At 43.2% G+C, this 24,221-nt stretch overlaps 1 protein-coding gene across 2 annotated transcripts in view; it reads left to right on the forward strand.

Annotated features, from left to right (window-relative positions):
* MED1 (mediator complex subunit 1) overlaps positions 1-24,221 on the forward strand; it is a 49,298-nt gene that overhangs the window by 15,049 nt on the left and 10,028 nt on the right. Inside the window, exons 4-14 of one of the 2 annotated variants that reach the window (XM_064369470.1) lie at positions 2,032-2,086; positions 2,191-2,323; positions 3,326-3,354; positions 8,673-8,744; positions 10,086-10,160; positions 10,942-11,015; positions 14,454-14,543; positions 17,125-17,236; positions 17,736-17,860; positions 18,119-18,237; positions 20,697-20,898. In XM_064369470.1, the coding sequence (XP_064225540.1) occupies positions 2,032-2,086; positions 2,191-2,323; positions 3,326-3,354; positions 8,673-8,744; positions 10,086-10,160; positions 10,942-11,015; positions 14,454-14,543; positions 17,125-17,236; positions 17,736-17,860; positions 18,119-18,237; positions 20,697-20,898 (1,086 nt within the window). The remainder of the gene's footprint in view (positions 1-2,031; positions 2,087-2,190; positions 2,324-3,325; positions 3,355-8,672; positions 8,745-10,085; positions 10,161-10,941; positions 11,016-14,453; positions 14,544-17,124; positions 17,237-17,735; positions 17,861-18,118; positions 18,238-20,696; positions 20,899-24,221) is intronic. The other variant, XM_012451940.3, reaches the window with a different exon arrangement.

Genomic DNA, 24,221 nt, shown 5'->3' on the forward strand with positions numbered 1-24,221 from the left:
CTGAGATTACAGGCATGAGCCACCACGCCTGGCCAGAAGATGGACGTTTTAATTGTAAAAATATTTTCACGATGTTTATGGAGCGAATTTCCAGGAAAGCAAATGTAAAATATAAGTTGTGAGCTTGATTATTCATGCTTACATTGACTAATTCTATTATTATTATTATTATTTTGAGATGGAGCCTCACTCTTGCCCAAGCTGGAGTGCAGTGGTGCGATCTTGGCTCACTGCAACCTCCTCCCAGCTTCGAGCAGTCCTCCTGCCTCAGCCTCCCCAGTAGCTTGGGACTACAGATGCGTGCCACCATGCCTGGCTAATTTTTTGTATTTTTAGTAGGGATTGGGTTTCATCAGGTTGGCCAGGATGGTCTCCAACTCCTGCCCTCAGGTGATCCGCCTGTCAAAGCTTCCCAAAGTGCTGGGATTATAGGCATGAGCCACTGCGCCTGGCCGACTAATTCTATTTTTTGGGAATAATGATAGTAAAAACAGATTTTACTTTGATCTACTACAAATGGCCCTAATTCAGCTGAGTATTTTTTGTTTTTTTTTTTCTGAATTGGGGTCTCATTCTGTCGCCCAGGCTAGAGTGCAGTGGTGCCATCTTGGCTTACTGCAATCACCGTCTCCTGGGTTCAAGCTGTTCTCCTGCCTCAGCCTCCCGAGTAGCTGGTATTACAGGGGCACACCACCATGCCCAAGCTAATTTTTTTTTTTTTTGAGACAGAGTTTCACTCTTGTTACCCAGGCTGGAGTGCAATGGCATGATCTCGGCTCACCACAACCTCTGCCACCTGGGTTCAGGCAATTCTCCTGCCTCAGCTTCCTGAGTAGCTGGGATTATAGGCATGCGCCACCATGCCCAGCTAATTTTTTGTATTTTTAGTAGAGATGGGGTTTCACCATGTTGACCAGGTTGGTCTCGATCTCTTGACCTCGTGATCCACCCGCCTTGGCCTCCCAAAGTTCTGGGATTACAGGTGTGAGCCACTGCATCCGGCCCCGCCAAGCTAATTTTTGTATTTTTAGTAGAGAGGGGGTTTCACCATGTTGGTCAGGCTGGTCTCGAACTCCTGACCTTGTGATCTGCCTGCCTTGGCCTCCCAAAGTGCTGGGATTACAGGCGTGAGCCACCGTACCCGGTGTTTTTTTCTTTTTTAATTGTGGTAAAATGTATATAACATTTACTATTTTCGCTGTTTCTTAGTGTATAGTTTAGTAGCATTAAGTACATTCATACTGTATCATCATTACCACTGTTCATCTCTAAAACTATTTATCTTCCCAAGCTTACATTCTACAAGTGATGTTCCATTCCTGTCTTCCCCTAGTCCCTGGCAGCCACCATTCTACTTTCTGTCTTTATGAATTTGACTACTCTGTATACCTGATATAAGTGGAATCATACAATATTTGCCCTTTTGTGACTGGCTTATTTTGCTTAACATAATGTCTTCAGGGTTCATCCATGTTGGAGCATTTGTTAGAATTTCTTTTTTTTCAACAGCCTTAATTCTGTCTGTCTGGAAAAAAGAATTTCTTTTTTTTTAAGGTTGAAAAATACTCTTCTCTATGTATATACATTTTGTTTATACATTCATCTGCTAGTGGACATTTGGATTGTTTTAACCTGTTGACTGTTGTGATTAATGTGTTGTTAATGTTGAATATTTGTTTTTATGTTCATTTTTATGTTAATCTTCCTTGTTCTGTGATTAGCAGATAAATGTGTCTTAAGTTAAAGGCAACTTTTTCCACATAAGGAGTAAAGTTAAAGGCAACTTTTTCCACATAAGGAAACAGGAGTGGAGAAAGATTAAGTAATTTTTCAAATAGATCTGTTTTTTTTGACCTTTAGTGCTGCATAGGCCATAGCTAAGCCTTACCAATGAACGTTGTACAAATTAGAAACATTTGAACTACTGAATATGTTTATGGCTTTGGAAGGTTGGATCTTTCTGTCTTTGAAGAATATCATTTCAGTTATTTGGAGCATTCTTTGTGACTTCCTTTTTTCATCCTTTCGTAGTAACATCTTTACCAGCAATGACTGATCGTTTGGAGTCCATAGCAAGACAGAATGGGTAAGTAGTCTTTCTGTAGGCAGAAATGTTTAACTTAGTGTTAACTTTGGGTGGCTTTATTTATGTGTCTTCTATTAATTTTTGTTTTGATTTGTTCCTGCTAGACTGGGCTCTCATCTCAGTGCCAGTGGCACTGAATGTTACATCACGTCAGATATGTTCTATGTGGAAGTGCAGTTAGATCCTGCAGGACAGCTTTGTGATGTAAAAGTGGCTCACCATGGGGAGAATCCTGTGGTATGTGTTGTTGATATTTCACTGGAATCTGTGGGGTTTACTTAGGGACATTAATTTTAAAATTGTTGGGGCTTATATAGCTTGGGTTTAGGTTTTTTTCATGAGCCACTGTAGAGATGATGTGATGGGCTACAAAATCAACAGCTATAGAATGGAATTTAGAAAACATGCATCCCATCTCTGACATCATCCAAGGGCTTTGACAAGTGGAAACACCATAGGAACCCTTTTCTTTTTCTTTCTTTCTTTTTTTTTTTTTTCCTTTGAGGCACAGTCTCGTTCTGTCACCCAGGCTGGATTGCAGTGGCATGATCTCGGCTTACTGCAATCTTCGCCTCCCGGATTCAAGCTATTCTCCTGCCTCAGCCTCCCGAGTAGCTGGGATTACAGGTGCGTGCCACCATGCCTGGCTAATTTTCATATTTTTAGTAGAGACGGGGTTTCCCTCTGTTGGTCAGGCTGGGCTCAAACTCCTGACCTCAAGTGATCTGCCCTCCTCAGCCTCCCGAAGTGCTGGGATTACAGGCCTGAGCCACTGCGCCCGGCAGGAACCCTTTTAATTTCATATCAACAAACATGAGCCGCAATTGAACAATAGGTGGTGGGGATACAGAAAAAGATGACTCAGGGTTCCTACCTTCAAAGAAATTATAATCAAGGACAGATAATCTGAAAAATTGTGTAATAGAGATGAATGTAAAATGTGTGTAGCCAGACAATTTGATATAAATTCCATGTATGGCATTACAGAATTCCTAATGTTTTAAGCAAGCTACTGAAAGTTGATTCCTTTAAAAACTATTTCATATGCTTTGACTTTAAATGTCTCACCCTAATCCTGTGGTTCACTAAGTAGGAAGAACATGCTTAAAATATTTTAATATGAGGACCATCTGTAGTTTTAATGATTTTATCGTAAAGCATGTGCTATAGAAAAAGAGAAAGGCTTTTGATGTCTTGAAATGTGCTAAAGTAGTTTTAATATAATTTTTTTGATTTCAGAGCTGTCCAGAGCTTGTACAGCAGCTAAGGTGAGCAAATAACATTGATATTCCTTGATTCTGACAGACAGTGCTGTTCTTCACAGCTAGGTTTTTTTTCTTTTTGTGACGGAGTCTACACTGTCGCCTGGGCTAGAGTTATAATGGCGTGATCTCAGCTTACTGCAAGCTCCATCTCCCAGGTTCACATGATTGTCCTGCCTCAGCCTCCCGAGTAGCTGGGATTACAGGCATGCGCCACCACACCCAGCTAATTTTTTGTGTTTTTAGTAGAGATGGGGTTTCAGTATGTTGGCCAAACTGGTCTCGAACCTGACCTTGTGATCCACCTGCCTTGGCCTCCCAAAATGCTGGTATTACAAGGCGTGAGCCACCGTACCTGGCCTCACAGCTAGGTTTTGAGACTGGTCAGAAGTTATTCTTCTCGGGAACAAGTTTATTTTCTTGGGCAAAGATTTTTCAGAGTCTGTACTTAATCACATTCTGAATTGACCTAGCATGGATTTCACCCTACTCTATCCCAGGGCTTCTTTTTCTTTTTTTTTTTTTTGAGACGAAGTCTTTTTCTGTCACCAGGCTGGAATACGGTGGCATGATCTCAGTTCACTGCAACCTCCACCTCCTGGGTTTAAGTGATTCTCCTACCTCAGCCTTCCAAGTAGCTGGGACTAAGAAGCGTGCACCACCACGCCCAGCTGATTTTTGTATTTTTAGTAGAGACAGGGTTTCACCTTGTTAGCCACGATGGTCTCAATCTCTTGACCTCGTGAGCCACCCCCTCGGCCTCCCAAAGTGCTGCGATTACAGGCGTGAGCCACCCTGCCCGGCATCTTTTTTTTTTTTTTAATTTGAGATGGAGTATTGCTCTGTCGTCCAGGCTGGAGTGCAGTGGTATAATCTTGGCTCACTGCAAACTCTGCCTCCTGGAGTTCAAGTGATTTTCCTGCCTCAGCCTCCCGAGTAGCTGGGACTGCAGGCATGTGCCACCATGCCTGGCTAAGTTTGTATTTTTAGTAGAGACGAAGAGGTGGCTGGGTGCGGTGGCTCACGCCTGTAGTCCCAGCACTTCGGGAGGCTGAGGTGGGTGGATCACGAGGTCAGGCGTTTAAGAGCAGCCTGGCCAAGATGATGAAACACTGTATCTACTAAAAATACAAAAATTAACTGGGTATGGTGGCAGGCATCTGAAATCCCAGCTACTTGGGAGGCTGAGGCAGAGAATTGCTTGAACCCAGGAGACAGAGGTTGAAGCGAGCCGAGATCAGGCCACTGCACTTCAGCCTGGGCGACAGAGGGAGACTGTCTTGGGGAAAAAAAAAAAAAAGAAAAATAGAGATGAGGTTTCACCATGTTGGGCAGGCTGATCTGAAACTCCTGACCTCAGGTCTCCCAAAGTGTTGCGAGTACAGGTGTCAGTCACCATGCTGGGCCTTTTTTTTTCTTTTTTGCAATCGAGTTTTGCTCTTGTTAACCCAGGCTGGAGTATAATGGTACGGTCTCTGCTCACTGCAACTTCTGCCTCCCAGGTTCAAGTGATTCTCCTGCCTCAGCTTCCCAAGTAGTTGGGATTATAGTTACCTGCCATCGCGCTTGGTTAATTATTTATTTTATTATGTTATTTTTTTGAGACTGAGTCTCAAAAATTTTTAAATTAAAAAATTTTAAATTTTTATTTTTTTTCTTATTTTGCCTCAGATTCCCTGCAGAAAGATATTCCAGGGTCTCTCAAACTTGGTACTGATGACAATTTGGATTGGAAAATTCTTTGCTCCAGGGTGGCCTGGTGCATTCTTTTTTTTTTTTGCCTGCCTTCACCTAGCAACCTGGTGCATTCTTGAATGTTAAATAGCATCCCTGGTCTCTTCATTAGTTGCCCGTAATATCTCCTCAGTTGTTACAGTCTTGTCTCCTGGGGCACAAAATCACCCCTGTCTGGGAATTGCTGATCTAGGCTTAGGAATTCCATATAGCTGGGGGTGGTGGCTCATGTTTATAATCCCAACAATTTGGGAGGTTGAAGTGGGCAGATCACTTGATGTCAGGAGTTTGAGACCAGCCTAGCCAGCATGGCGAAATCCTATCTCTTCAAAAAATACAAAAATTATCTGGGTGTGGTGGCTCATGCCTGTAATCCCAGCTACTTGGAAGGCTGAGGCACGAGATGGCTTGAGCCTGGGAGGTGGAGGTTGCAGTGAGCTGAGATCATATCACTGCACTCCAGCCTAGGTGACAGAGCGAGATTGTATCAAAAAAAAAAAAAAAAGAATTATTTGTGGAACAAAATAAATAGAAGGTAATCATTGAATCAGAGAAGGCTTGATAAAATTGAGTATAATGTTATGAATATAACTTTTTCGCTTTGATTTTGGGAAAAATTGTCTCATTTGGAAGGTATATGTGTGATAAACTGTTACAGTAAAAACACTAGGCTTGAAGACAGTCGCTTTCAGCAGGTCGTGGCTTTTTCTATTTTTAACTGAGTGGAAATTTCCATGCTTAAATTCAGAATTAAGACTTTGGGAATTTAAGGAAGTTATTAATACACTTTGTTTTGAGCATAGTGAAGTTCTTAGGTACTACATGATGTCTTAGAGTGTTCACATTGAGGAAATAAATTTCACGTTTAGCCTGCTCTTTTGTGTGTGTGTGTGTGTGTGTGTAAAAGCAATTTTTTTTCTTTTTTTTTTTTATTGAGATGGAGTCTTACTCTTTCGCTTAGGCTGGAGTGCAGTGGCACGGTCTTGGCTCACTGCAGTCTCTGCCTCTTGGGTTCAAGCGATTCTCCTGCCTCAGCCTCCCGAGTGGCTGTAATTACAGGTATCCGCCATCATGCCTGGCTAATTTTTATATTTTTAGTAGAGGCTCAGTTTCACTATGTTGGCCAGGCTGGTAGCGGACTCCTGACCTCCAGTGATCTGCCCGCCTCAGCCTGTCAAAGTGCTGGGATTACAGGTGTGAGCCACCATGCCCAGGCATAAAAAGCGATTTTTAATTTTTCCAAAACTTGCATCAAGGTAAAACAAAGCTCTAGTTGATGTGGGTGTGTTGTGTTTGGGGTTAGCAGTATTGCCCTCAGTTGCCCTCATTATGTGCTCACTGGACAGAAGCGCAATTTTTTTTTTTTTTTTTTTTTTTGAGATGGAGTCTCACTCTGTCACCAGGCTGGAGTGCAATGGCTTGATCTCAGCTTACTGCAACCTTCACCTCCCTGTTTCAAGCAATTCTCCTGCCTCAGCCCCCCAAGTAGCTGGGATTACAGGTACCCACCACCATACCCAGCTAATTTTTGTATTTTTAGTAAAGATGGGGTTTCACCAAAGTATTGGGATTACAGGCGTGAGCTACTGTGCCCGACTAAAGCACAACTTCAAGAAAAGGATTAGCCTTCTGAATCATCAGTTTAATGTGCATATAGGTAAATATACCAAATTTGAACCAGCTTTAAAAAATTAAAATGTGGCCAGGTGCAATGGCTCACACTTGTACTTTGGGAGGCCGAGGCGGGCGGATCATCTGAGGTCAGGAGTTCGAGACCAGCCTGGCCAATGTGGTGAAACTTGATCTCTAATAAAAATACAAAAAAGTAGCCGGGCATGGTGGCTCACGCCTGTAATCCAAGCACTTTGGAGGCCAAGGCGGGCGGATCACCTGAGGTCAGGAGTTCAAGACCAGCCTGACCAACATGGTGAAACCCCGTTTATTAAAAAAAAAATTAAAAAGAAAAAGAAAAAAAATACAAAAAAGTAGTTGGGTGTGTTGGTGTACACCTTTAATCCAGCTACACAGGAGGCTGAGGCTGGAGAATTGTTTGGATTTAGGAGCTAGAGGTAGTAGTGAGCTGAGATTGCATCATTGCATTCCAGCCTGGGCAACAGAGTGAGACTCTGTCTCAAAAAAATAAAAGAAAAAAGAAAGAATGTTTACCTTTACCTGATATTTAGTCATTCAGTATAGATGGTAATGTTAAGTTAAGGAGTATATTTTGCTGCTACTCCTTTTTCTTTTTACTGTCTTCATAGCACTCTGGACTGTAAGTGCTCAGTAAATGCTTACAGAATGTCTCTGCTCAGGGGTCTGACCTTGTCATGGCAGTTTAGTTTTGCAAAGACCTTTTTTATTTTTCAAGTTTGAAAAAAGATATTAAGAGTTAGAATTGTGGAGGTGTATTGGATTCCTAAACCTATCCACAAAAGCCCATTTGGCTGAGAATTGAAGCCAGAATATTGGGTCCTAGAAACCCAGAGGTCACAGTAGTTTATTTTTTCTGGGGTGGATCTGGTCATAGAAATATTTTCTAATGGGTAGTTTCCCTCCAGAGTACCCACTGCCTTTTCTCTGGGTCTCTATCTCTGTCCTAGTGTTTGTTTTCCCTCTCATCTTTGCTCTCATGTTGCTATATACCCACAAGTGTTGACTTCCCAATTTATTTTCTTCTCATTATCTCTGCAATCAAAAGTTTTATTTTCTGTTGACATCCAAAGTCAGTTATATATTTGGAGGAAAGGAGCTGGGTGTGGGGGTGCACACCTGTAGTCCCAGCTACATGAGAGGTTGAAGTGAGAGGATTACTTAAGTCCTGGAGTTGGAGTCTGGCGTGGGCAACATAGGGAAATATCATCTCTACAAAAAAATTAATAAAAAGGAAAAAGAAAGGAAAGGTATTAATGATTGATTTAAACTAGGTTTTATTACTTGGGAACTAATAAAACAACTGGAAAAGAGGTTTTGACCACCTTTATTTTAACTTTCAGACTGCTTGTTAGAACCTTCTCCAGAAAAAAATGGAGCCGAGAGATAAAGGAAAACATTTTCTTTTCTTTTGCTACTTTTCGTTGACACTAGAAAACTTTTTTTTTTCCCCCACTGCTGCCTCCTCAGCAACACTAGAAAACTTTTGAGGAAAAGGGTTAAAGCCAATTATTAAAATCAGTTTTATGGCCAGGCGTGGTGGCTCACACCTGTAATCCCAGCACTTTGGAAGGCTGAGGCAGGTAGATCATGAGGTCAGGAGTTCGAGACCAGCCTGGCCAACATGGTGAAACCTTGTCTGTACTAAAAATACAAAAAATAGCTGGGCTTGGTGGCAGACGCCTATAATCCCAGCTACTCGGGAGGCTGAGGCAGGACAATTGTGTGAACCTGGAAGGCAGAGGTTGCAATGAGCCAAGATTGTGCCACTGCACTCCAGCCTGGGCGAGAGGGTGAGATTCCATCCCAGAAAAAAATAAAATAAAATAAAATAAAATCAGTTTTATATAGTTGTGACTTTTGGCACTTTGTTGTAAGGTTGAATAGTAAATTTATATTGTATTCTCCTCTCTTTCTCCTCTTCCCTGAACTCCTTATAGGGAAAAAAATTTTGATGAATTTTCTAAGCACCTTAAGGGCCTTGTTAATCTGTATAACCTTCCAGGGGACAAGTAAGTATTTTTAATATTTTTGCTTTTGTTTGGAAAAATCAGTATAAACTTATAAGACACCTTATGCTTAGAAATTTGCCAACTCTTCTGCTATTTGTCACTCCTAGTTTCTACTTATACTGCAATCTCTAGCTCAGCTTCCACCTTTATGCCTTTCACAGATATCTTCAGAGGCAATGCCTGCATTAATTGATCATAATGTTGGAAGACAGAATATAATCTTTGAGATGTTCAGCATTCCAATTTCCAGCTGAAAGGAATTAGTTATTGTGGAACTGGCTTATGATTTCTATTTTTAACCTACCTGGGAGTCTGTTAACCTCCTCGGCTTTTTAAAACAGAGATAAAAATAAGCCTTGAAGTGCTAAAAATAGGCATTAATAGTAGTGAAGTCAGTTGAAGTGGCTCATGCCTCTAATACCAGCACATTGGGAGGCCAAGACAGGAAGATTTTTTGAACTCAGGAGCTCAATACCAGCCTGGGCTACACAGTAAGACCCTGTCTCTAGCAGAAAGACAATAACAACAGCTTAGCTGGGCATGGTGATGAGTGCCTGTAGTCCCAGCTACTTGGGAGGCTAAGGTGGGAGGATCACTTGAAATTAGTAGTTTGAGGGTGCCGTGAGCAGTGATTGCGTCACTGTACTCCAATGTAGGCGACGGAGACACTGTCTCAAAAAAGTACACACACACACACGTAGTGACAAAAATCACTTTATTTTAAAAATCAATGTTTTAGGCTGGTCACAGTGGCTCGCGCCAGTAATCCTGGCACTTTGGGAGGCTGAGATGGGTCGACCACCTGAGATCAGGTCAAGAATTAATGTTTTAAAAGTTATTTTTTTTTATTGGATTGTCACTCTGTCACCCAGGCTAGAGTGCAGTGGCGCGATCTCAGCTCATTGCAACCTGTGCCTCCTGGGTTCAAGCAATTCTCCTGCCTTAGCCTCCTGAGTAGCTGGGATTACAGGTGTGCACCACCGTACTGCGCTAATTTGTTTGTTTGCTTTTTTTTTTTGAGACAGAGTCTTGCTCTGTTGCCCAGCTAGAGTGCAGTGGCGCAGTCTCCATTCACTGCAACCCCTACTTCCTGGGTTCAAGCGATTCTCCTGCCTCAGCCTCTTGAGTAGCTGGGATTACAGGTGCCCGCCATGATGCCCGGCTAATTTTTACATTTTTAGTAGAGATGAGGTTTCACCATGTTGGCCAGGCTGGTCTGAAACTCCTGACTCAGGTGATCTGTCTGCCTCAGCCTCCCAAAGTACTGGGATTACAGGTGTGAGTCACTGCGCCGGGCCATATTTTTCAACTATTTAACTCATGTCCTTATCTACTCTCCAGCAAACTGAAGACTAAAATGTACTTGGCTCTCCAATCCTTAGAACAAGATCTATCCAAAATGGCAATTATGTACTGGTAAGACTGCTAAAACCTTAATTTGATATGATTCTTTGAGTTTTTTCCAAGGAGATTAGGGTCCTATTTTATTTTATTTTAATTTTTTGCTAGGGTCCTATTTTATACATCTCTTATAGCCTGTATGATATATCTCCTTTCTCTTCCAAAATGATGATTGCATTTGAACTTCTGAGTATTAGTATCATTAAGTTGTTGGTTACCATAGGTTTTATCTCAAGACTTGTCAGACCTAGACTCCCATCTGACAAACAATAGTCTAATTGTAATTTTTGTTCACCATATTATATACTGTGTGTACTCGTGTACTTGGAAATAATCCCTTTGCTTTGGACATGAAATACATTTGCTATATGCTTGATTACAAGACAGAGCCATTGTAAAAGTATTATGAAACTTTGGGCCGGGTGTGGTGGCTCATGCCTGTAATCCCAGCACTTTGGGAGGCCAAGGTGGGTGGATCACCTGAGGTCAGAAGTTCGAGACCAGCCTGCCCAACATGGTGAAACCCCATCTCTACTGAAAATACAAAAAATTAGCCGGGTGTGGTGGCACACGCCTGTAATCCCAGCTACTCGGGAGGCTGAGGCAGGAGAATCACGTGAAGCCAGGAGGTGGAGGTTGTAGTGAGCTGAGATTGCGCCACTGCATTCCAGCCTGGGCGACAAGAGTGAAACTCTGTCTCAAAAAAAAAAAATTTAGAGTGGTGAACTCGTATCACAGTGTGTACCAAGACAGTCGGGGATTAAATATAAACAAACGTAGATCACTTGTCTTACAGGAAAGCAACTAATGCTGGTCCCTTGGATAAGATTCTTCATGGAAGTGTTGGTTATCTCACACCAAGGAGTGGGGGTACGTGATCCTATTTGGCTTATTTAGAAACATGTCTGATTTAAGTTGAGGGGTCATTACTTTTCATTTCACCTTTAGTTTGTTTGTTTATATATTTTATTTTATTTTTTTGAAACAGAGCCTCACTTGTGGCCCAGGCTGGAGTATAGTGACATGATCTCAGCTCACTGCACCCTCCACCTCCTGGGCTCAAGTGATTCTCATGCCTCAGCCTCCTGAGTAGCTGGGATTACAGGTTTGCACCATAACACCCAGCTAATTTATTCTATTTTTGGTAGAGACAGGGTTTCACTGTTTTGGCCAGGCTGGTCCTGAACTCCTCACTTCAAGTGATCCACCCGCCTTGGTCTCCCAAACTGCTGGGATTGCGGGCATGAACCACTGCACCCAGCCTATTGATTTATTTTTATTCTTATTTATTTTTCTTGAGACAGGCTCTCACCAGGCTGGAGTGCAATAGTGTGATCTTGGCTCACTGCAACCTCTGCCTCCCGGGTTCAAGCGATTTTTCTGCCTTAGCCGCCTGAGTAGCTGGGATTATAGGCGCACGCCACCATGCTCAGCTAATTTTTGTGTTTTTAGTAGAGACTAGGTTTCAACATGTTGGTCAGGCTGGTCTCTAACTCCTGACCTCGTGATCTGCCTGTCTCAGCCTCCCACAGTGCTGGGATTATAGGCATGAGCCACCCTGTCTGGCCTTTTTTTTTTTTTGCGGAGTCTCACTTTGTCACCCAGGCTGGAGTGCAATGGCACGATCTCGGCTCATCCCACCTCCCAGGTTCAAGTGATCCTCCTGCCTCAGCCCCCCTAGTAGCTGGGATTACAGGCATGTGCCACCATGCCTGGCTAAATTTTTATTATTTTTATTTATTTATTTATTTTAAAGATGGGGTTCCACCATGATGGCCAGGCTGGTCTTGAACTCCTGATCTCAAGTGATCCACCCACCTTGGCCTCCCAAAATGCTAGGATTACAGGTGTGAGCCACCACGCCCGGCCATGCCTGGCTAATTTTTACATTTTTAGTAGACACAGGGTTTCGCCATGTTGGCCAGCCTGATCTCCAATTCCTGACCTCAGGTGATACACCAACCTTAGCCTCCCAAAGTGCTGGGATTGCAAACAGGTTTAGCCACTGCACCACCCCTGTTTATTTATTTTTGAGACAGAGTCTTGCTGTGTTGCCCAGGCTGGAGTTCAGTGGTGTAATCATGACTCTCTCTAGCCTCAACCTTCTAGGCCCAAACAATCCTCCCAACTCAGTTTCTTGAGTAGCTAGGACTACTGGGATACCATGCCTGGCTAATTTTTTATTGTTTTATGGAGTGGTCTTACTACATTGCTTAGGCTGGTCTTGAACTGGGATCAAGTGATCAAATGATCTTCCTGCCACTGAATCACAAAGCGTTGGGATTATAGGCATAAGACACTATGTCTGGCCTCATCTTAGGTTTATAAACATATAAGCAGAGAGATAAAATTTGCAGATATTTGTGTATTTTGTGATGATTTTTTTTTGGGGCGGGGGGTAGAGTCTCATCTGTGTCCCAGGCTGGAGTGCAGTGGCGCTATCTCAGCTCACTGCAACCTCCACCTCCTGGGTTCCAGTAATTCTCCTGCCCAAGTAGCCAAGATTACAGGCACGCTCCTGTAATTGTGTGGCCACCATGCCTGGCTAATTTTTGTATTTTTAGTAGATATGGGGTTTTCACCATGTTGGCCAGGCCGGTCTTGAACTCCTGACCTTAGGCGATCCACCTGCCTTGGGCTCCCAAAGTGCTGGGATTACAGGTGTGATCCATAGTGTTCAGCCTTCCTGTGATGATTTATAAGCTGTCAATACCTGTCCTCCCCATTTTTGTTTGTTTTTGTTTTTGAGACAGAGCCTTGCTCTGTCCTTCTAGCTGGAGTACAGTGACCCGAACATAACTCACTTCAGCCCTTAACTCCTGGGCTTAAGTGATCTTCCCGCCTCAGCCTCCTGAGTAGCTAGGACTACAGGCAAGTGCTGCCATGCCTGGCTAACTTTAACAATTTTTTTGGAGATGGGGGTCTCACTATGTTGCCTAGGCTGGAGTGCAGTGATGCAGTCATAACTCACTGTAGACTTGAACCCTGACCTCAAGTGATCCTCTGGCCTCAGCCTCCCAAAGTGTTGGGATTATAATCGTGAGCCAGTGCAACTGGCCCTTTTTTTAATCAATTGTGTGAAATAAATTGTTAGTCCCAGAATCCGTACTTAATCTTCTGCCATACTTCTTTCTTTGTTTTTTTTTTTTTTGAGACAGGGTTTTGCTCTGTCTTCCCAGCTGGAGTGCAGTGGCATGATCATGGCTCATTGCATCCTTGACCTCCCACCTTATCTTTCTGAGTAGCTGGGACTACAGGCACTCACCAGCATGCCAGGCTAATTATTATTATTATTTTTTATTTTTTATTTTGAGACGGAGTTTCATTCTTGTTACCCAGGCTGGAGTGCGATGGCGCGATCTTGGCTCACCACAACCTCTGTCTCCTAGGTTCAGGCAATTCTCCTGCCTCAGCCTCCTGAGTAGCTGGGATTACAGGCATGTGCCACTATGCCCAGCTAATTTTTTGTATTTTTAGTAGAGACGGGGTTTCACCATGTTGACCAGGATGGTCTCGATCTCTTGACCTCGTGATCTGCCCTCCTCGGCCTCCCAAAGTGCTGTGATTACAGGCTTGAGCCACCGTGCCCAGCCCTAATTACTATTATTATTATTATTATTATTATTTTTGAGATGGAATCTCACTGTGTCACCCAGGCTGGAGTGCAGTGGCGTGATCTTGTCTCACCTCAACCTCCATCTCCTGGGATCAAGCAATTCTCCTGCCTTACTCTCCCAATTAGCTGGGACTATAGGCCCATGCCACCACTCCTGGCTACTTTTTTGTATTTTTACTAGAGATGAGGTTTCACCATGTTAGCCAGGATGGTCTCCATCTCCTGACCTCGTGATCTGCCTGCCTCAGCCTCCCAAAGTGCTGGGATTACAGGCATGAGCCACCACACCTGGCCAATTTTTTTTTTTGTATTAAGAGATAGGGTTTCACCATGTTGATGGCTGGTCTTGAACTCCTGACCTCAGGTGATCCACCTGCCTCAGCCTCCCAAAGTACTAGGATTACAGGCGTTCCTGGCCTATTATTTGTTTTTTTAAAGATGGGGTCTCACTGTGTTTCCCAGACTGGTCTCAAACTCCTGGGCTCAAGTGATCCTCCTGCTGCAGCTTCCCAAAGTGCAGCGATTATAGGTGTGAGCCACCATGCCTGCCATCTTTCATAAGCTGCTTTGGAGCATGACTCTTCATATATGTTAAACTACTTTTTTGAGTATAGGTTTATGTAAATGTTAATGCTTTTCTTTATTTGTAATTTACCTGATAAAGATACCATAATGAGTTTTATTTTTCATAGGTCATTTAATGAACCTGAAGTACTATGTCTCTCCTTCTGACCTGCTGGATGACAAGACTGCATCTCCCATCATTTTGCACGAGAATAACGGTAAGACTTTAATTGTAAAGAAACTAATGGTTTTGTTGGGTGCCCAGCTTGCCTTTAATTTCCGGTTTGCTACTCTTAAATGAGTTTGCTGACCTTACCATTTGCACCTTATACACACAACACTTCACACACAAATATATACATCTGTTCACATGTACATCTATACGTGTGTGTGTGTGTGTGTGTGTGTGTGTGTGTGTGTGTGTATATATATAAGTAACCTGAGATAATCAGGTTACTTAGTGTTTTAAAAGTGAAGAAGGGTGGGCATGGTGGTTTATGCCTGTAGTCCTAGCTACTTGGGAGGTTCAGGCATAAGGATTGCTTGAGGCCAGGAGTTTGAGACTGTAGCACACCATGATCGTGCCTGTAAATAGCCACTGTACTTCAGCCTGGGCAACATAGTAAGTTACTGATCAAAAAAAGAAAAAAGTGAAGTTAGCTTTCTAAACTAAAGAACTATAGTAATGGACATTATTTTCTGTTTACCCTTAATACAAGAAAAGATAAAAGAAATGGACTAATACCTCCTTAGGTCTTTTTGTACTTTCACTCATTGACTCCATCCCTTTATTGTTTGCTTGTTTGTTTATTTAAGATGGAGTCTCAGCCAGGCGTGGTGGCTCACGCCTATAATCCCAGCACTTTGGGAGCTCCGAGGTGGGTGGATCATGAGGTTAGAAGATCGAGACTATCCTGGCTAACATGGTGAAGCCCCATCTCTATTAAAAATACAAAAAATAGGCCTGGCGTGGTGGCTCACGCCTATAATCCCAGCACTTTGGGAGGCCGAGGTGGGTGGATCATGAGGTCAAGAGATCGAGACCATCCTGGTCAACAAGGTGAAACCCCGTCTCTACTAAAAATACAAAAATTAGCTGGGCATGGTGGTGCGTGCCTGTAATCCCAGCTACTCGGGAGGCTGAGGCAGGAGAATTGCTTGAACTGAGGAGGCAGAGGTTACCGTGAGCCGAGATCGCGCCATTGCACTCCAGTCTGGGTAACAACAGCGAAACTCCACCTCAAAAAAAAAAAATACAAAACATTAGCTGGGCATGGTGGTGCATGCCTGTAATCCCAGCTACTCAGGAGGCTGAGGCAGGAGAATCACTTGAACCCGGGAGGTGGAGGTTGCAGTGAGCCGAGATCACGCCATTGCACTCCAGCCTGGGCAACAAGAGCAAAATGCCATCTCAAAAAAAAAAAAAAAAAAAAAAGGATGGAGTCTCCCTCTCTTGCCCAGGCTGGAGTGCAGTGGTGTGATCTCAGCTCACTGTAGCCTCCACCTCCTGGGTTCAAGCAATTCTCCTGCCTCACCCTCCTGAGTAGCTGGGACTACAGGCGTGTGCCCCCACACCCAGTTAATTTTTGTATTTTTAGTAGAGACAGGGTTTCACTATGTTGGCCAGGCTGCTCTTGAACTCCTGACCTTAGGTGATCCACCTGCCTTGGCCTCCCAAAGTGCTGGGATTACAGGTGTGAGTCACCTTGTCAGGCTCCGTTACTGTTACTAAAATTTGGCATGGGGGAGTAGGTCTTTCTATGTTGCCCAGGCTGGAGTACAGTGATTAGATCACAGCTCACTGCAGCCCCGAAGTCCTGAGCTCAAGCCATCTGTCTGCCTTGGCCTCCCAAAGTTCTATGATTACAGGTGTGAGCCAGTGCAACAGCTTATCCCTTTAATATAATCCTACTTAAATGCATTCTGAAGAAAAAAATAATATTGGTACTGAGCCCTTCATAAATGATGTTTTTGGACTGCATTGTTTCTTGTGTTTATTTACTTACAAAAATAATTATTGGAGGGTTAGGAAGGTAATTTTCAGGATTTCTAAGTTTCATAGGAAGTACAGGCCATGTGTGGTGGTTTATGCCTGCACTTTGGGAGGCCGAGGTGGATGGATCAACTTTAGGCCAGGAGTTTGAGAGCAGCTTGGCCACCCTGGCACAAGCCCATCTCTACTAAAAGTACAAAACAATTAGCCAGGCATTTTGGTGCATGCCTGTAATCCCAGCTACTCAGGAGGCTGCCTGGGCAACAGAGTGAGACTCCGTCTCTAATAAAAAATAAATAAAGGAATAACTATCTGATAAATTATGGCTGACAAATACTGCAAAAATTACTCTTTTTTTTTTTAGATGGAGTCTCACTGTCACCCAGGCTGGAGTGCAGTGGCACGATCTCAGCTCACTGCAACTTTCCGCTTCCCCAGTTCAAGCAATTTTCCTCAGCCTCTAAGTAGCTGGGATTACCGGCACGTGGCACCATGCCTGGCTGATTTTTGTATTTTTAGTAGAGATGGGGTTTCACCATGTTGGCCAGGCTGGTCTCAAACTCCTACACCTCAAGTGATCCACCTGTCTTGGTCTCCCAAACTACTGGGATTACAGGTGTGAGCTACTGCGCCTTGCCTAAATTAACCTTTTAAAACATATTGTGGATTGGGCAAGGTGGCTCACACCTGAGAGTTTCTGTCTCAAACAAAAAAAAAAGACAAAAAAAAAAAACCCCACCAAACATATTGTGATCCCTATCATTTGTATTGCTTTGAGGAAAACCCTTTTTCTTTCTTGTCCCCAGTTTCTCGATCTTTGGGCATGAACGCATCAGTGACAATTGAAGGAACATCTGCTATGTACAAACTTCCAATTGCACCATTAATTATGGGGTCACATCCAGTTGACAATAAATGGTAAGTTAAATAGTATTTTAGAGTAGAAAGTCAATTTTTCTCAAAGTGCAGTATGGAACAAATGTTTATTCTGGCTCTTACCCCACTTGAATTTCTAGAGGTTGGCCTTTTGTTTTATCCATTGATTTCTCTTTTGTTCAGTATCTGAGTATTCCTCTCCAAAGTCTGCTTATAGAACACATTCTCTGCCCTGAGAGAGAAGGAAGAGAACTGTGCTAATTCCTCATGTTTAACGAGTGCCCTTTTTATCTTATGTTCATTTGGAGTTACATTGGAGTAATAACTGGAGAACATGCCTTAGGATAAATGTTTGATTAAATGCTACAGCATTAACCAACAGCATGTTTGGGAATTGGGGGTAGGAAGTTTCAAAGAGTGAGCTTTTGAGAGTTTGTAAGTATGTGTCTGTGTGATACATACATGTTTAAGAATAGGTGTTTAGATTTTTCATTTTCATATCAAGTCAAAATCCAACCCTTCCACCCTTTTTTTTTTGAAGGACCCCTTCCTTCTCCTCAATCACCAGTGCCAACAGTGTTGATCTTCCTGCCTGTTTCTTCTTGAAGTTTCCACAGCCAATCCCAGTATCTAGAGCATGTGTTCAGAAACTGCAGAACTGCACAGGTGAGTTTTTAGCATCAGGAGCTAATACTTGTTATAAGTGTGAAAAGGAAACTTCAAAATCAGGTCATCGTGGATGTCTTTCAGTCTTGCATGCCTCACTGAAGTATTAACGGGCGTAGATGTTACAGTGCTTTGTACTAGTAAATGCTTACTCTTTTAAAATAAATGGGTGAATAAATGTAGAAATCATGACGGGGAAACTGAGTTGTCAGTGTTTTCATCTTAACATGATCATTATATTGATCCTTGTTTTTCCAGGAATTCCATTGTTTGAAACTCAACCAACTTATGTACCCCTCTATGAACTGATCACTCAGTTTGAGCTATCAAAGGACCCTGACCCCATACCTTTGAATCACAACATGCGATTTTATGCTGTAAGTAATGCCCTATGGAGCTAGAATGTTACAAGTTATGTTTGGACCCAAGATCATAATCTTCCTTCTTAGTATTATTGAGGTCAGATAAATTTCTTCAAGACTGCTGGATCATGTCCTATTTCCTTAATAAGGCAGGAAATTACAGAAATCTCAGAAATGTACTGAAATAAAAGGGCATGAGCTTTCATTAGGAAACAACAATGTACGTTTCTTTGTTGAAATTTTTGGGTGATTGGCTGGGTGCGGTGGCTCACACCTGTAATCCCTGGACTTTGGGAGGCCAAGGCGGGTTGTTCACTAGAGGTCAGGAGATCGAGACCAGCCCGAACAGCATGGTAAAACCCTATCTCTAAGGCCGGGCGCGGTGGCTCAAGCCTGTAATCCCAGCACTTTGGGAGGCCGAGGCGGGTGGATCACGAGGTCAAGAGATCGAGACCATCCTGGTCAACATTGTGAAACCCCGTCTCTACTAATACAAAAAAATTAGCTGGGCACGGTGGCGCGTGCCTGTAATCCCAGCTACTCAGGAGGCTGAGGCAGGAGAATTGCCTGAACCCAGGAGGCGGAGGTTGCGGTGAGCCGAGATCGCGCCATTGCACTCCAGCCTGGGTAACAAGAGCGAGACTCCGTCTCAAAAAAAAAAAAAACAAAAAAAAAACAAAAAAAAACCCTATCTCTAGTCAAAGTACAAAAATTAACTGGGTGTGGTGGCTCATGCCTATTATCCTAGCTACTTGGGAGGCCGAGGCAGGACAGTTGCTTGAACCTGGGAGGCAGAGGTTTCGGTGAGCCGAGATTGCACCATTGCACTCTAGTCAGGGTGACAGAGAGACTCTATCTCAAAAAAAAAAAAAAAAAAAAAAAAGAGGCTGGGCATGATGGCCCACAACTGTAATTTCAGCACTTTGGGAGGCTGAGGCAGGCGGATCATGAGGTCAAGAGATCGAGCATGTGGCTAACATGGTGAAACCCCGTCTCTACTAAAAAAAAATACAAAAATTAGCTGGGTGTGGTGGCATGCGCCTATAGTCCTAGCTACTCAGGAGGCTGAGGCAGGAGGATCGCTTCAACCCGGGAGGAGGAGGTTGCAGTGAGCTGAGATTGCGCCACTGCATGGTGACAGAGCGAGTCCATCTCAAAAAAAAAAAAAAAAAAAGAAAAAAAATTTGGGTGACAGACTCTTAATGGTATTTTGAACTTTTGGAATATCATAAATAGATGTTATAAATTCTTATTGTTTAATTCTTTCAAGTGCCATGAGCTTATAATCTGGAAAGGTCCTGAAAGTACTTACAGAGAGGAAAATGTTGGAAGCGATAATTATGAGGCTGAGCACGGTGACTCACACCTGCAATCCTAGCACTTTGGGAGGCTAAGGCAAGGCAGATCACTTGAGCTCAGGAGTTTGATACCAGCCTGGGCAATGTGGCAAAATCCTGTCTTTTTTTTTTTTTCTGAAACACAGTTTTTGTTCTTGTTGCCCAGGCTGGAGTGCAGTGGCGAGAACTTATCTCACTGCAACCTCCGCCTCTCAGGTTCAAGCGATTCTCCTGCCTCAGCCTCTAGCAAAGTCTTGTTTCTACAAAAAAAAAAAAAAAGAAAAAAATTAGGCAGGTGTGGTGGCTCATACCTGTAGTCTCAGCTACTCAGGAGACTGAGGCACTTGACTGGGAGGCGGAGGTTGCAGTGAGCTGAGATTGCACCATTGTACTCCATCCTGGGTGATGTCTCAATAATAATAATGATGGAATGTTCCAAAACTTCATCTGGACTTGAATTTGAATCTTTTGACAATACACGAAAGTAGTAGTTACCAAATTCTGGCTGCATTATTACTATATAGGTGTTTTATTAAAAATAGAGATTTTGCATTTATGGTTTAGGAACCTCTTTATTATAGATTTCTGAGATAGTTTTTATGCTAGGTAGGTTGGGAAACCGCTAGCATAGCGCATTTACTAAAAAGATTTCTTCTTCTTTTTTTTTTTTTTTTTTTGAGACGGAGTTTCGCTCTTGTTACTCAGGCTGTAGTGCAATGGCGCGATCTTGGCTCATCGCAACCTCTGCCTCCTGGGTTCAGGCAATTCTCCTGCCTCAGCCTCCTGAGTAGCTGGGATTACAGGCACGCACCGCCATGCCCAGCTAATTTTTGTATTTTTAGTTGAGACGGGGTTTCACCATGTTGACCAGGATGGTCTCGATCTCTTGACCTCGTGATCCACCCACCTCGGCCTCCCAAAGTGCTGGGATTACAGGCATGAGCCACCGCGCCCGGCCTAAAAAGACTTCTTTTCAGCCTAATGAGTAATTGATTGGCATTTATAATACCAGTTGATGAACGCATTCACTGTGGAGACTCTGCTGCACTTTTTTGAGCAGTAGGTTTTTTCAGGATACTTTGGGTTGGAATACAATAGGTAACTAAATAGCACTTATAAACTGTTCTTTTTGTCTAGGCTCTTCCGGGCCAGCAGCACTGCTATTTCCTCAACAAGGATGCTCCTCTTCCAGATGGCCGAAGTCTACAGGGAACCCTTGTTAGCAAAATCACCTTTCAGCACCCTGGTCGAGTTCCTCTTATCCTTAATCTGATCAGACACCAAGTGGCCTATAACACCCTGATTGGGAGCTGTGTCAAAAGAACTATTCTGAAAGAAGGTACTGCCTTTCCTTTGGTATGCTTACTGGAAGATGGAAACTTATTTCTCCAGTGATTCTTTAATTTGGTGGCCCATCAAAATCACCTGTGGAACTTAAAATCATTTTTTTTTTCATTTTTGCATAAAAATCAAGCATATTTGCTGGGTGTGGTGGTGCATGACTGTAGTCCGAGATACACGGGAGGCTGAGGCAGGAGAGTCGCTTGAACCTGGGAGGCGGAGGTTGCAGTGAGCCACTCGTGCCACTGGACTCCAGTCTGGGCGACAGAGTGAGACTCCCTCTCAAAAAAAAAAAAAAAAGTCAAACCTCTGGAGCTTTTAACACTACAGATGATGGCCAGGTGTGGTGGCTCACGCCTGTAATCCCAGCACTTTGGGAGGCCAAGGCGGGCAAATCACTTGAGTCTATGATTTGAGACCAGCCTGAGGAACATGGTAAAGCCCCATCTCTAGAAAAAGTAGCCAGGTGTGGTGGTGTGCACCTGTGGTCCTAGCTACTTGGGAGCCTGAGGTGGGAGGGTCATTGCTTGAGCCTGGGAGGCAGAGGTTGCAGTGAGCCCAGATTGCGCCACTGCACTCCATCCTGGGTAACACAGTAAGAACCTGTGTCAAAAACAAAATACCACAGATGCTTTGTTTCTATACCCAGATGAACTGAATGATAATCTCAGTGGGAAGAGCTGGGAATTTAATTTAACTTCCACAAATCATTCTGATGGAACCAATCTGTAGATTAGTATTTAGAGACCACTGCTTTTTGCAATGTTCTTAACTCTTTTTCTGAACATAGTAATGTAACTGGGTGTTTTACTGCCTGTACCTTGCAGCAGATATACATAAGGTAGAACTTGGAGTGGTGTAGTGAAAGAGGCTTTTTTTTTTTCTGAGACAGGGTTACACTCTGTTGCCCAGGCTGAACTTCAGTGGCATGATCACAGTTTACTGCAGCCTCTAACTCCTTGGCTCAAGTGATCCTTCTGCTGTAGCCTCCTGAGAGCTGGGGCTTTAGGCATTTACCACCAAGCCTGGCTAATTTTTTTCTGTAGAGACAGGGTCTTTCTTTGTTGCCCAGGTTGGTCTCTAACTTCTGGGCTCAAGTGATCCTCTCAACTTGGCCTCCTAAGGTGCCGGGATGGGATAATAGGTGTAAGCCATGGAGCTCGGCCAGAAATTTTGATTTCTAAATTTTAGGTTGTTAGGATAGTGCTTCCCAGGTTTAGTCCTGAGTATATTTTCTCTCTCCGTTGTTTGGAGAACTTAATCATACAGATTTTAAAAGGTTTAGCCCTTTTTTCTCTCAGGATTCTGGAATGATGATGATTTTCAAACACAGTTGGCTATTAAAGCCTGGCTGTAAATTTTGGCCCTCCTAGCTAACCATAGTTAATTTAAAAAATCTTAAGTCATAAGCACTCTGTTGATAGACATGTATCAGTGCCAATTGTAGGCAATAAGAAACAGGGAAGGCAAATCAGATCTCTCTTTTTTCCTTTTTTTTTTTTTTTTAAGACAGAGTCTTGCTTGGTCACACAGGCTGGAGCGCAGTGGTGTGATCTTGGCTCACTGCAACCTCTTCCTCCTGGGTTCAAGCAATTCTCCTGCTTCAGCCTCCCAAGTAGCTGGGATTACAGGCATCCAGCACCATGCCCAGGTAATCTTTGCTTTTTTTTTTTTTTTTTTTTAAGACGAGGTTTCACCATGTTGGTCAGGCTGGTCTTGAACTCCTGACCTCAGGTGATCTGCCCACCTTGGCCTCCAAAGTGTTTGGATTACAGGTGTGAGCCACTGCGCCTGGCCATCTTTGCATTTTTAGTAGAGATGGGGTTTCGTCACGTTGGCCAGGCTGTCTCGAACTCCTGACCTCAAGTGATCTGCCTGTCTCGGCCTCCCAAAGTGCTGGGATTACATGCATGAGCCACCACACCTGGCCTTTTTTTTCTTGATATAGGGTCTTGCTCTGTCACCAAGACTGAAAGCAGAGGTACAGTCATAGTTCACTTTGGCCTCAAACTCCTGGGCTCAAGTGATACTTTTGCCACAGGCTCCCCAAGTAGCTGGGATTATAGGCATGTGGCACTACACCTAGTCAGATTTTAAAGAAATTTATATTATACTCTTTATTTCACTGTACATATTTATACAGCAACATTTGTTTTGTAGTGATGGGGTCTTGGCATGTTGTGTAGGATAGTCTCGAACTACTGGCCTCAGGCGATCCTCCCACCTCAGTCTCCCAAATTTTTGGAATTAAAGGTGTGAGCCACTGTGCGGGGCCAGGAGATACTTCTCATGGGTATAAGAATTGCTTTAGAAATGATAAATTTTTAGTAGTTGGAGTAATGGCATAGAGCATATACATTCAAACTTGTGTCACTTCTGTTTCGTGTGTTTAAATGCTGTAAGAAGTCTCTAGATAGCTTTAGGGCATTTAAAAATCAGTTTTCCAAAGGTAGTTATGGAGCTAATCCTACAGAGAGCCATACTTTTTACAAAGAAGGTATATGATCTTTGTGTCTAGGCTGCTTGCACATCTGGCATATGAACATATGATTATGGCCAGATATATATATTTGGAATAAGTACATCATTTTAGATTATAGCCTCTATATCTCTGCTTGCCACACTATGGGCTGCGCAGCTAACAGGTGCAAATACTTGATAGAAAGCAGAGTTCATGGCAGTGCTTCTGGATATCTGTTTATCAAGGAGAAGGAGACACTCCTTTCGCCGCTTTTATTTTCAGAATTCATTTTTACATTTTAGGGATTTTTTTTCTTTTTTTTTTCCCCCCAAGATGGGGTTTCACCATGTTGGTCAGGCTGGTCTTGAACTCCCGACCTCAGGCGATCCGCCCGCCTTGGCCTCCAAAGTGCTTGGATTACAGGCGTGAGCCACCATGCCTGGCCCATTTTAGGGAATAAATTTCTTCATCTTGGAAAATTGAAAGTCTAGCTATTTTTGTTCTGGAGAAATTTATAACAAACTGGCAGGTTCCTTGGAATCTGATTCCTTCTATCATCTATAGATGACATAGTAAGTTTTGTATGTGAAAAAAGTGTGGGCTTTATTTTCTAAGGAGGGAGAGAAAGAATTTCAGTCTGTACATTTAAGGAATATTATTTGTGTGAAGTCTTTTTTTTTTTTTTTTTTTTTTTTTTGAGCAGACTGTCGCTTTGTTACCCAGGCTGGCATTTAGTGACATGATCTCAGCTCACTGCAACCTTCACCTCCCAGGTTCAAGTGATTCTCCTGTCTCAACCTTCTGAGTAACTAGGATTATAGGCATGTGCCACCACATCCGGCTAATTTTTTTTTTTCTTG

Source organism: Aotus nancymaae, unplaced genomic scaffold, assembly GCF_030222135.1.
Source record: "Aotus nancymaae isolate 86718 unplaced genomic scaffold, 86718_ANA_hifiasm-v0.15.2.pri h1tg000089l, whole genome shotgun sequence".
Lineage (NCBI taxonomy): Eukaryota > Metazoa > Chordata > Mammalia > Primates > Aotidae > Aotus > Aotus nancymaae.